Genomic DNA, 13,767 nt, shown 5'->3' with positions numbered 1-13,767 from the left:
GAATAATACAAATTTTATTAGCATTGTAAAATTGGGACATAAAAACCCCACCCTAAGGAACACCAAGTAAACCCCCCAAAATGGACACCTCCACCCCATTTACATCCTGATAGTGAGATGACCAGTCAAAATCAGGTCTGTTGGCAAATATGCCTTTATACTCCATCTCAGCAGTGGGGTAGCAACCATGAAGGCAGACCATGCAATTGCTATGGGGCAGGGGGGCTCCCATCAGCAGAACACATGCCTGCTCCTCCACTCCTCAACTGCCCCCAAGCCCCCCCCACCCCCGGTTAATGACAGGTACACTGGCAGCATCAGCTGGGGGTGGGGGTGGTGATACAGGGTTCATGGGGCCCTAGGGGATCTAGAATATTACCTACAACTAGTGTTGAGCGGACCTGTCGAACTGTTTGGGTCTGACAACGTTCTCTAAACCTGAACGCTCGGTGTTTGATTCCCCATGGCTGCAGAAATTGCATGCTGCTCAAGGGAGTCCTGGAAAACTTGGATACAGCCATAGGCCATTAATTGTATCCATGTTTTCCTGGCAGCCCTAGGGCTGCATTCAACTTCTGCAGCTGCAGGGATTCAAACGCAGAGCATTCAGGTTCAGAGAACTTTGTCGAACCCGAACAGTTTGACAGGTCCACTCAACACTACCTACAACCCATTCATCTGGTCCATTTCCTTGGGTTTGTCCCACATATGAGAACTGAAAGACGAGGACATAGAATGGTTCCAAATGGATCATAGAGAGGGCAAATCCCATATATATCATCTACCCCTATGGGGTCCGGTGAATCAGGGTTAATACTAAACAATATACAGTTCATGTTGGCATATTGGGTGCTTTCCTAATGGTAGACAGATTCATACAATAAAATAGAGCCCCCTGGTTGTACTTCATATAGGCAAACACCGAACCATCTGATATGTGAAAACCCTAGGGTTGCTTTTCTCCTATTGAGAGGGTAGAAACATATTAGGTTCTGGCTCCTCAATAAAAGCGGATCTGGATGCCCTTCTTCAAGAACTTGGGTTACATCTTGGTTTTTCAATTCAATAAACTAGAGACTTTTCAAAAGTTTGGATTGGTGGATGTCTAGGTGTTCAGATCCTAACGGTTACTAGAATAAGATATGTGAATGGCCAAGTCTTCTCCCTGCTCTTTATAGACTTTCTATAGAAGACCGTCTGAACTGCTTGGACTACATCTATCAATCGGTGGGGTCTCGACACGGATCATGTCGTAGTTTTATGTAGTGACAGTACAGTGAGGTTGAGGGTCCGCACCAACAAAGGGTCTACAGAAAAACACACAAACACTGACTTTGCTACATTCATAGGCTGCAAGATGGATTGGATGTAACCAGAGAGCTGGGCTGTATATATAGGTTCTCTGGCCCCAATCCAGAAAGCCGTCTTCTTCACATTTTGATGTCAGCCTGTATACATTAGGAGGAGGCCCACCGCTCTGGTTTGCTGCAGAAAACTTTCATGCTTAGACCCCTTCTAAACCCTCTCGCAATTTCTCTCAGTTTACTTGTGTTATCATATATTTCTAGTTAGTAAATCCACAAGGGGATTCAGGCTGTAAATATCTTCTGTGAGGTCTGTGATGGTCCACTGGAGGCGATAAGATGGTGGAGTGATAGAAATCATTCCTATAAAGAGCTCCCAAAAAAAAAAAAAAACATGGCCGCTTCCCTCCTGAAACAGCACCATGCTTGGTGGTGTGTGTTATTGCAGTCTAGCCTTATTCACTTAAATGGAATTAAACTGCAATACCAGACACAACCAATTGACAGGAGTGGCGCTGTTCCAGCAGCCATGTTTTTCTAATCCTGGACAACTGCTTTACCTGCTGGCACTGCCTGTGGGTGGCTTTCAATTGGATCTCTACAGTATCATCAGCTTGTAAAAGGAGCAGTTTGCCAGTTCCTTAAAGGGAATGGGTCACCATCTAGATTTTTTTTTTACTAATTAGATCTAGACTCTAAAATTCTTCCTTTTTTTCTAATCTGCTTCAATTATCTCATTGTAATTTTTTTTCATTTAATTTGTATTTCATTATTATGGAGGCAGCCATCTTGCCCGAGCTGTTGTTAACAGCATTTTGACATAAACTTTATAGGACATAGACAACAATAGACAAGAACTGTCCTACTGATATGAATAGGAAACATTACTTGTAGAGATGAGCGAACCGGGTTCGAGTTCAAGTCAACCCGAACGATCGGCATTTGATTAGCTGGGGCTGCTGAACTTGGATAAAGCTCTAAGGTTGTCTGGAAAACATGGATACAGCCAATGACTATATCCATGTTTTCCACATTGCCTTAGGGCTTTATCCAACTTCAGCAGCCACCGCTAATCAAATGCCGAAAGTTTGGGTTCGGATCGACTCGAGCATGCTCCAGGTTTGCTCATCTCTAATTACTTGGCATGCTCAGTGACCTTTGAAGAGGTGATTCCGCAGGCAGGGGGAAGCTGAGCTGTGAGCTTCATCTATTGTCTTCTCTGGCTACTGCTATCACCTATTGCTGTAATTCTGTACAGATCACTTTACAGCAGCCTAAGGCTCATCAAAAGAGAATTGTCCTACACTCCATACCTTGTGGTTGACCAAACCCTGCACTTCATCATGGAGTCTTGTGAGCCATATGTAGGTTTTCCCCAGGAAATGTTTCAGACCTCTGCTCTATATCCCAGCTATGGCAGAATGTTTGTCCTCCTAGGGACTGGCTTAGGATCCTTCTCAACAAGCCAATCGGCTGGATAAGCATTCCAAGAAAACACTTGGTTCTGATTATCTGCCCCTGTATGAAGGCTGGTGATCGGCCGATGAGCTAGTGCTCATTCACCAAGCCCGGCCCTTGTTATCTGGAAGATGTTGACAGCATAGTGATCAATCGAGCTTGATGCTTGAAAGAACACCTTGGGGTGCTTTTTAAAATAGTCATGCTATTGTACAGAAATAGTGGGTCAGCACAGTAGCAAGAATAATTAAACATTTTTGGAGCTCCTGGCCTCATCATTCATGATGATGCCGGAGCTCCAAAACTGTTTAGGGGTACAAAAGTAAAAAATAATAAAACAGTCATACTTATCCCCCCCCACCCATATCCTCCGGCGCCTGTTCTGGTCCCCTGCTCAGTGACAGCCTGCTCAGTCAATTATTGGCTGTGACGGGACAGAGTAGTAACTGGCTGAGCGGGCTGTCAGTGAGGAGGGTACTCGAGCCGGCATCGGAGGGCATCAGGAGAAGCACGGAGAGGTCAATATGGCTAGCCAGCAATTGCAGACATACTGCCAGAGTTCTAATCTGTTCAGTTTTTTAAAAATATTTTTTTCTAACTAGCCTGCTATTGCGCACGGGGCATAAAGGAGGAAGGTATGTCTCTTCTCTTCCTCCTCGACAGATTAGAAGTGTAACCCTTAGTCTGAAGCCCCGTTAGGAGCAGTGCTCCGGATGGAGAATTATACTTCTAACTGCACAGGAACAGTGCCGAGGTGGAAGCTAAGAGACATACCTTCCTCCTGCCCCGTGCACAGAGGAAGAAGAAGATTCACCTAACCTGCTGATAGTTCCCCTTAAAAGGGACAAAATATACAAAAATGTGAACGAATGAGTCTCCTGGATAAATTCTTGCGTCTCCCAACAGTAATAACAACATGTTGTGGTACAATTTCGGTTTTCAGCTACTTAGTGACCAACAAGTGATACAGTTTTCACCACGTCACTTCCAGTTTTAAAAAACAAACACAAAATAACCACCTAAATTGTATAAATGATTTCCTTTATATTGTAACCTGCCATAGGAAGCACAAAATAAAGAATTATAGTCAAAAATAGTTTGTTTTTCCGCAGCAATGCAAAAGAATTCATCATTACTGTACAGAGACAGTCACCAACAATGGTGACAATAAGACATTCATCAGTCCTTAAAGTGTTTTTAAGAGTTTTCAGGTCAAGTCAGTGGATTTACAATGATGTAGATAAAACTATGACAAGTCCTCCTCAGCAGCTCCGCAAAACAGGTCCTTTATATTAAGCTTTAAATTGCTGGTTAACCTTTTGTTTACAGTAAAAACCTAAAAATCCAACTCCTACGGCAGTGAAGAGTAAGACCAGAGCGATGGTTATAATAATAACCATATTCATGTCCTTCATCTTCTCTTCTTCACAGTTATTGGATTCATTCTGGCCTAGGAGAATCTCTACTCTTTCACCATTAGAGTTCTGACAGTAGGTGTCATCTAGACTTACGATGCTCGCCATGTTCCTTCTGGCCATATGGGCAATCCAAGAATTTGCACAGCAGCTGAGGGGGTTTCCGTACAAGGAAAGAGTTTTTAAAGTGTTTTCCAAGATGGGAATGTTACTATCCTTGAGATTGCTGAAACTATTGTTACTAAGGTCAAGTGTCTCCAAATGACAATTTTTGTTCCAAGGAGGTAGCCATGTCAATTGGTTTCTGGAGAGGTTTAGATAGCGAAGTTGAACTAGACAAGGCAAGTCGATGTTAAGCTGAACAAGAGAATTATCTTCCATGTGTAGAACCTCTAGAGAATTTTCCAATCCCTTCATGGCATTTGGATTAATGGTAAGACCAGGGTTCATGGAGATATCAAGAAAAGTCAAGGAAGTGCCATAAAAGACATATTCTGGTAGAATTTCCAACATGTTCTTCTGGAGGTTTAAGGACTGTAACGTCGGGATGTTATAGAAGAATAAACAGGCATGGGTCGCAGGATTTAGTCTCGCTGCTTCTAAGTTCATGGCACATAAGTCAACATTATTGTTTTGGAGATTAATGGTGGTAATGCTGGGGAGATGTTGGAAGGTCCTTGATTCAGCCAACTGAAGTTGGTTATTTTGTAAGTGAAAAACTTGTAAGGATGACAATGAGTCCGCACCCAGGGACATGTTCTGAATCAGATTTTCACTCAGATCGATTTCCTCCAATGAGTTCAGTTTAACTTTGTCCCCGAACTGAAAAGACTGAAGACAATTTCTGCTCAGGTTGACAAACCTTAGGGCAGGCATGGTGGTAAAGAAGTCTTCATCAATGGACTGAATGTTATTGTAACTCAGGTCTAGATGGGTGAGTTTCAGTAAATTCACCATACTCGCATTCCTTCCACCATCCTCCTCCAACCAACCGTATTCCTTCGGAGACGTCTCCTCTTGGTCGCCCCGGATAAAGTTCATGGAAAGGTTTAAGGAAACAATATTGTTGATGTTTGGGAAAACCGGAAAACGTACAAGTTTGTTGTCACTGAGGTCGACGTCTCTTAACTGATATTCTTCATCCGACTCTGAAGTGTAGAAGGATTGGAGACTGTTTTTACTGAGATTAAGACTTTGAAGTTGTCGGAGGTTAAATTGTGATATGCAGGAGATGGAGTTTAGGGCAAGATTAATTTTTTTGAGATGAATAAGGTGCTCAAAGGAACCCTCCTCGATGTCCATGATGATGTTGTTGTGAAGGTCGAGTTCTTCTAGAAGCGGGGTGCCCGAAAACATTTCTGAAGAGATCTTTGTGATGCTGTTTTCTGACAGGGATAGGTATCGGAGACGAGGAACATTGTCTAGAAAGTATCCGATTATATCCGTATACAAACTATTCCTTGACAGGTCCAACTTTTGGACATTGGGTAAGAGACCTAGGCCTGGTGACCTGTAGCTCACAAACCTCTCCAAATAGTTGTTAGACAAATTGATTTCTTTCAGACTGACCATGTCCTCAAAGGTATCAGGCTGGATATAGTGGATATTGTTGCTGCTTAGGTCCAGGATTTCAATGAAGGAATACAAAGTCAATGGGGTCTTAGAGAGGTTTCGAAGGCCATTCTTCGACATATAGAGTACATTGATGTTTATGGGAAGTCCCAGTGGAATCTCTTGAAAAGATTTGTTCTCACAATGTGCCACCATATTTATCTGTTGGGGAAAGAAGAAATATATTACTAGGTGCAACACAACAGAATCAATATACAGAACATAATTTAGGGAAGGACATGAAAACGGTGAGGGCAACCAGATGTTGTTACAGAACTCTGGTCAAAATCAGTGTGGTTACGTATGATGTTTTATTGGAGGCGCTACCCTTTCAGCCTTCTCTGAATACATGCTTGTCACATGACCTCATAGACAGTGAAAATGATTGGCAAAAGTCTTAACTTGGGCTTCATGCCAAAGACTCATTCAGACATGGACACATTCCTAAGACTCATTAGCTTCTAATAACTCTTAGCCTCTCCAGTTCACACGCTGCTGTCCATATTCCATAATGACAAAACTTCTTTAAGCCAAGGGCCCAGTGATGCCCTTTTTTATGGAGTTGTTTAAATGTGCTTCCGATTCTTTTTTTTCCATCACTATCACGAATGAAGGGTCAAGTGACGTGTAGGTTGGGTTCCTCTAACCTAGTTTGGTATCACCATGGTGCCAAAGAGGGAACTCTCTCATGAAGGATGGAATAACCTATGAGTTGGGGTGTTTAACCTGTTTTTAACCTTCTGTTTCCAAACCTGGAATTTTCATATGTTTCTACCACCCCAAGGGAAGAGAAATAGTACCGACTTGAGCTTGGCTCCCACTTTCTTTGTAAGCCATAATTAATGCCATTTCTGCTATCAATTTATGGACCAGACCGTGCTATCTATTTTTACCACATATTCTGCACTTCTTCTTTAGGTTATAAGGGAGACAGAACAAATAATGGGTGTTCTTGATGACTCAACTCTTAATGTTTAAGGGAGGAGCCAAATGGAGCATCCCATCTTCTCCATCATTGGTAGAAAAGACTGGTGGAATGATTTATGGCTTAGATTCCTCAGCCCTAGTTTAGTAACATCCCATGCTTATACCAGTTAAAGGGGGGGGGGGGGGGAATGGAACCAGTCTGATTTGGGCCTCCACTGTCAACGGACCTTTGATATACCATCACTTAATGGACCGTACCATGTCATCAATAGTTTTTGGCACAATGAATTTTAAGGGAGCCAGAGCAAATGACGGGCTTGTCTTAATGATACAATTCCTTTAAAGAAGAAGGTGGAGCAAAAAATAATTATGAGCAGAGGGTGGGGGGAAATTAAAAAAGATCACCGGGCTCCCGTACCTCACCGGGTGTCCTCTTCTTCAAGTCACAACCTGGGTTTAATATCATAAGAGGTGGGATTTAGCCCACTCAGCCTATCAGTGACTGTAGCGTTGTCCCATCTCAGTCTCTGACTGGCTGAGCAGGGAATCTGTCTGCCGGGTTGTGATGTAGCTGGAGGGGAGCTAAGAAGACAGCCGTCTGGGGCCCAGGCTTGGGAGGAAGTGACTATAACTTCTTTTTTATGTTCTCCCACCCCCAGCCCGGAATAACTTTTTTGCCCCACATTGGACTTCCCCTTTAAGTCAAGACCCAAGTGAGGCTCCCTCTCCAGGAGTTGTGTAATGGTGCTGCCCATTCCCTTTTTCATCACTGACAGTTAATGGTGGAGTAACCCATTGGTTGGAATTGTTAATCTTACTTTGGTTCCATCACGATGCCAAAGTAGAGACTCTGCCTTGATGTTACCACCTAAGGACTAACCTGAGGGGGAGCCCCATCCTCTATGGACCCCATCATAATTACAAGGACAAATGCAGTACCTTTACCCCCAACCACTTACAACCTCCATTAGTTTTTCCCCTATAGAGGTTCTGTAAGCCAAGAGTCGTACTCCTTTCTCCTACTTGTTCTCTATAAATGTGGTTATTAACAAGTTACAAGCAGAGCAAATTCCAGATACAGAGCGCGGCTCGGTCCATCCATCACAGTCTTCAATACATTGTACATTTGGCAATTCTACAAAAGGATGGAAGAAATATCCCCGTGACCAAAGCAGTGGGAGATTGTGTTAATTGCTGGAGCTGCCCGGAGACATCTGCTTCACATGAGGCCCTCCAGCCCAGCCAGATGGGAGTTGCATAATACAATCATGTGTCTATGGACAGACTTACATATGTTCTCAGTCTAATGTACGGAACACAAGTTGATGTTTGCACTGTCTATAACATATAGGTCTATACATTTTAGAGGAGTAGCCACACTGGAAAAGGATGATTCTGGAGCCCCCCTCCCACAGCTACTCATTGTGTAGGTTGTATTGGGTCCAAATGGATGTGGCTCCTTGCCTATTGCCATGTGGCTGGGAGAAAGTATAGATATTAAAGACGTTCTTCCATTGGGACAACCCTTGTCTATCTGCCCCTTCCCTATCCAGAGTGTAGAGCCGCAGCATAGACGATGCATTTCTTTTCCATGGACTCCATGTAGTACCACTTTTCTCCTGCAGTGGCCACTGTTCTCACCACTGAATTCTGCAACTATCATAAGAAGGTTCCTGTATCTACCCAGAGGCTGAGAACCTGTCCCGTCCCAAGACTCCTCACTGTAGCAAACCCCCAGCTGCAGTAGGGTCCATACAACTTCTCCATAAGAACCTTCTTGTTCACGAGAGACCTGCCTTGATGCCCATGTGTTCGAGCTTGTGACAATGTGTTAGTAGGGCAGCATCAGGTCATAGTCTTAAAGGGGTTATCCAGCATTATAACAAACATGGCCACTTTCTTTCAGAGACAGCACTGCTCTTGTCTCCCATTTGAGTGTAGGTTTTGCAACTAAAGACAAGAGAGGACGTGGCCATGTTTTTTTCTAATGCTGGAAAAAACCCTTTAAGAAGTTCTCGAAGATTAGAACAGAGGGTCTCCTTTTATCAAGAAACAGTGCCACTCTTATCCATAGGCTGTGTCTGGTATTGCAGCTCAGTTCCATCAATTTAAAAGGGAACTATCAGCAGGTTAGACGGATCCCAGTCCCCAAGTGTACCTAACGTCTTACCGGGCACAACTAACACCATGCGAATGGCCAACTACTGATTACAGGGTCCCCAGATGGTTGTCTAGTTGTCGGGATCTTCGGTGATCAGCTGTGATCTATAGGAGAACCTGATAACAAGTGTGTAGTTTCCCTGCAGCGCCACCACAGGTAATACAAAGCATTGCATAGTCCCAATAGAAATGTATGGGCTGTCTATGAAATGTACTGGCTGTCTATGTAACGTATGGGCTGTCTATGGAATGTACGGGCTGTCTATGGAATGTACAGGCTGTCCATGTAGTGTAGGGGCTGTCTATGTAATGTATGGGCTGTCTATGTAGTGTATGGGCTGTCTATGTAGTGTACGGGCTGTCTATGTAATGTACAGGCTGTCTATGTAGTGTAGGGGCTGTCTATGTAATGTATGGGCTGTCTAGGGTCGGCCTCCATGTAACACTATGTCTTCTTCTTCTTCATCTTGGATGAGGACCAGGTATGTGGATTTATGAGCTGATAGATTTATTCTTCTGTCTTATATTCTTGGGTCCACAAGGAGGATTCTCGACTCCACAAGATTACACAAGACATGACAAGCCTTTGATGGTGTCCGGTGGAGGCTACAGATGCTGGGAGTGATCGGCCGCACTTAAAGAATGGGAAATATTTCCAGGAAAGATGGACGCTACATTCCAAGAGCAACACTTGCTGCCCCCCCCCCCCTCCGGAGACCGTCCCGGCCGTTATCACTGGGAATTCACTATTACTTGTCAATGTCAGATAGGACCCACCAGAAGTGCTCATCCAGCTCTCCTCAATGGGCACGCCCACTAGCCTAGAAAAACATGGCTGCTTTCTATCAAAAACAATGCCACATCTCTTTGCCGCTTCGATCTAGATTTCCAGCGCAGCTTTATTTTAAAGGAGTACTCCGGAGAAAGGGGGGTCAGAAAGTTTTATATGTAAAGTTTTATTTGTAAATTATTTCTGTTTAAAAACTTCCAGTCCTTATGAACTGCTGTATGTCCTGCAGGAAGTGGTGTGTTCTCTCCAGTCTGACACAGTGCTCTCTGCTGCCACCTCTGTCCATGTCAGGAGAGACTTTCTATGGGGATTTGCTGCTGCTCTGGACAGTTCCTGACATGGACAGAGCTGGCAGCAGAGAGCACTGTGTCACACTGGAGAGAATACTCCACTTCCTGCAGGACTTCAGCAGCTGATAAGTACTGCAATACTGAGAGTTTTTAAATAGAAGTAATTTAGAAATCTATAAAACGTTCTGACCCCCCCTTCTCCGGAGTACTCTTTTAAATAGACTGCGCTGCAATTCTTGATTTAGGGTGTGTGCACACTATGGAATTCCCACGTATGACCTGCGGCATATTCCGTCGCTCGTACCTGCACGTGGTGGCGCGTATCTCCGCTTGTGCCATAGACAGTATTCTCTGCACAGGCGGATTTCGCATTCTGCCGTAAGAATTGACATGTCTCTTATTTCAGCGGAATGCGGGTTCCGCCCGTGCAGAGAATAGTGTCTATGGCATGGGCGGAGATGCACGCCGCCGCGTGCGGGTACAAGCGACAAAATACGTCACGGGTCATACGCGGGAATTCTGTAGTGTGCACGCACCCTGAAACAGCGAAGACATGTGGCATTGTTTTTGGAAGAAAGGTGCCAGTGGGTGTGCACATTGAGGAGACCTGGATGACTTTGTGGCACCAGTTGATTCAAAAACATTTTTTTCCCTCTCAAGTACTCCTTTAATTGAATTGGACTAGGCTGCAATACCACATACAACCTGTGGATGAGTGAGGCGCTGTTCTAGTTTTTCTGATCTAGACTAGAACCTTTTGTCCTCAGTGTGGGTCAAACATCATCTGGGGTGATAATGGGTACAGTGAGTGGTCGGGAGTCCAGAATAGTTACCAGACACACAGGCCATGAGAAGATCCAAAGACCCCTCCCCGACATGAGAACATAAGACTGTGCGCTTTGGACCAATAGGTTCAGGTTATGCTTTTGGTTCTCATAACTAGTGCCGCCTTATAGTGCCAAAGTATGACACCGTACTATAGAAATATTCTCCCTATGATAGAGGTATATTCAGCTGCTTTATCTCCCCCAGATAAGAGGTATATTCAGCTGCTATATACTCCTAAGGGTGCTCTACTGCAGCTACATGCAGGTATAGTATAGGTATATAGCAGTATGATGGTAAGAGTGTAACCCATGGCGTCACGTTACATTGTATCCCAGAGATTTCCCAGCACTCAGGATGACTCCTCCACTCTGCGCAGCTTCAGGGGGTTTCTACATGACAGATTGTTGGAGTTTATTTCTTCTTTTGTGAAACGGATTCAGATATCTCATCTCCTGCTGGACGTCTCCTCATTGTGATCAGCCCAACAATCTACAGCAGCACAGAGCGGAGCTTCCCGGAGGACCCCCCTCCCTCCCATCCCGGCTACACAGATTCCTTCTCTGACAGGAATTTGGCTCCGGAACCTGTATTGTTATCTGCTGAATTTCACTGCTCGGAAAAAGTCCTAAGTAAACAAACACACACATATATATATATATATATATATATATATATATATATAGAGAGAGAGAGAGAGAGAGAGAGCGAGAGAGAGAGAGAGTACCATATATAACAATGAGAAAAGGCTGTATGAGAGAATAATAACAGCCCCGTATACATGTGCAGGTATAATAATGGTAGAAATATTGTATATAGGAGCAGTATTATAGTAGTTATATTCCTGTATATAGGGGGCAGTATTATAGTAGTTATATTCCTGTATATAGGGGGCAGTATTATAGTAGTTATATTCCTGTATATAGGAGCAGTATTATAGTAGTTATATTCCTGTATATAGGGAGCAGTATTATAGTAGTTATATTCTTGTATATAGGGAGCAGTATTATAGTAGTTATATTCTTGTACATAGGGGGCAGTATTATAGTAGGTATATTCCTGTATATAGGAGCAGTATTATAGTAGTTATATTCCTGTATATAGGAGCAGTATTATAGTAGTTATATTCTTGTATATAGGGAGCAGTATTATAGTAGTTATATTCTTGTATATAGGGGGCAGTATTATAGTAGTTATATTCTTGTATATAGGGAGCAGTATTATAGTAGTTATATTCTTGTATATAGGGGGCAGTATTATAGTAGTTATATTCTTGTATATAGGAGCAGTATTATAGTAGTTATATTCCTGTATATAGGAGCAGTATTATAGTAGTTATATTCTTGTATATAGGGAGCAGTATTATAGTAGTTATATTCTTGTATATAGGGGCAGTGGCGTAGCCACCGTGGTCGCGGGGGTCGCCGCCGCGACCGGGCCCGCCACAAGGGGGGCCCGCGGGGCCCCCCGATCAATCACTCTTGTGACCGCAAGCATTGTTTTGCTTGCGGTCACAAGAGACTGGCTCCGTCTTTCCCCCGGCTTCTGCGCGGCTGCCGGGGGTGTCGCGTCTTACCCCCGGCAGCGCGCGCATCCCAGAACTCCCTGCGCGCCTTGGGCCCTGACTTCCGGTTTCCGGCGCGCAGGGAGTTCTGGGATGCGCGCGCTGCCGGGGCTAAGACGCGGCAGCCGCGCAGCAGCCGGGGACAGACCGAAGGCGAAGGAGTGAGGATCAACGTGGGAGCGCGATGTCAGGTGAGTTAAGTTTTGTTTTTTTATCAGCCTGTACGGGTGGGGGGAAAGGAGGGGGCCATCTATGAGGGTGGGGGGAAAGAGGGGGCCATCTATTAGGGTGGGGGGAAAGGAGGGGGTCCATCTATGAGGGTGGGGGGAAAGGAGGGGGCCATCTATGAGGGTGGGGGGAAAGGAGGGGGCCATCTATGAGGGTGGGGGGAAAGGAGGGGGCCAACTATGAGGGTGGGGGGAAGGAGGGGGCCATCTATGAGGGTGGGGGGAAAGGAGGGGGCCATCTATGAGGGTGGGGGGAAAGGAGGGGGCCAACTATGAGGGTGGGGGGAAGGAGGGGGCCATCTATGAGGGTGGGGGGGAAGGAGGGGGTATCTATGAGGGTGGGGGGGAAGGAGGGGGGCATCTATGAGGGTGGGGGGGAAGGAGGGGGGGCATCTATGAGGGTGGGGGGGAAGGAGGGGGGGCATCTATGAGGGTGGGGGGGGAAGGAGGGGGGGGCATCTATGAGGGTGGGGGGAAAGGAGGGGGGGCATCTATGAGGGTGGGGGGGAAGGAGGGGGGGCATCTATGAGGGTGGGGGGAAAGGAGGGGGCCATCTATGAGGGTGGGGGGAAAGGAGGGGGCCATCTATGAGGGTGGGGGGGAAGGAGGGGGGGGCATCTATGAGGATGGGGGGGAAAGAGGGGGGCATCTATGAGGGTGGGGGGAAAGAGGGGGGCCATCTATGAGGGTGGGATGAAAGAGGGGGGCCATCTATGAGGGTGGGGGGGAAGGAGGGGGGCATCTATGAGGGTGGGGGGGAAGGAGGGGGGCATTTATGAGGGTGGGGGGAAAGAGGGGGGGCATTTATGAGGGTGGGGGGAAAGAGGGGGGCCATCTATGAGGGTGGGATGAAAGAGGGGGGCCATCTATGAGGGTGGGGGGAAGGAGGGGGCCATCTATGAGGGTGGGGGGGAAAGAGGGGCCATCTATGAGGGTGGGGGGGAAAGAGGGGCCATCTATGAGGGTGGGGGGGGGGGGAAGGGGACCATCTATAAGGGAGGGAGGAAGGGGACCATCTATAAAGGGGGGGAAAGGGGACCATCTATAAGGGAGGGGGGAAAGGGGACCATCTATAAGGGAGGGGGGGGAAGGGGACCATCTATAAGGGAGGGTGGGGGGAGAGGGGGCCATTCATAAGGGGAGGGTGGGGGGAGAGGGGACCATCCATAAGGGAGGGTGAGGAGAGAGGGGGCCAT

The 13,767-nt window shown here is 45.9% G+C and overlaps 1 protein-coding gene across 2 annotated transcripts in view; it reads right to left on the bottom strand.

Annotated features, from left to right (window-relative positions):
• Window positions 1-3,826: 3,826 nt before the first annotated feature.
• Window positions 3,827-13,767, bottom strand: part of LRRC32 (leucine rich repeat containing 32) — a 30,363-nt gene continuing 20,422 nt past the window's right edge. For both annotated transcript variants that reach the window (XM_069971948.1, XM_069971949.1), the window contains exon 3: window positions 3,827-5,950. In XM_069971948.1, coding sequence (XP_069828049.1) covers window positions 4,055-5,950 — 1,896 coding nt within the window. In that variant the 3' untranslated portion in view covers window positions 3,827-4,054. The remainder of the gene's footprint in view (window positions 5,951-13,767) is intronic.

This window comes from Dendropsophus ebraccatus, chromosome 5 (assembly GCF_027789765.1).
Source record: "Dendropsophus ebraccatus isolate aDenEbr1 chromosome 5, aDenEbr1.pat, whole genome shotgun sequence".
In the NCBI taxonomy this organism is placed as follows: Eukaryota; Metazoa; Chordata; class Amphibia; order Anura; family Hylidae; genus Dendropsophus; species Dendropsophus ebraccatus.
The sequence above is the reverse complement of the archived record's forward strand: the minus strand, read 5'-3'. Positions and strand labels throughout refer to the sequence as shown.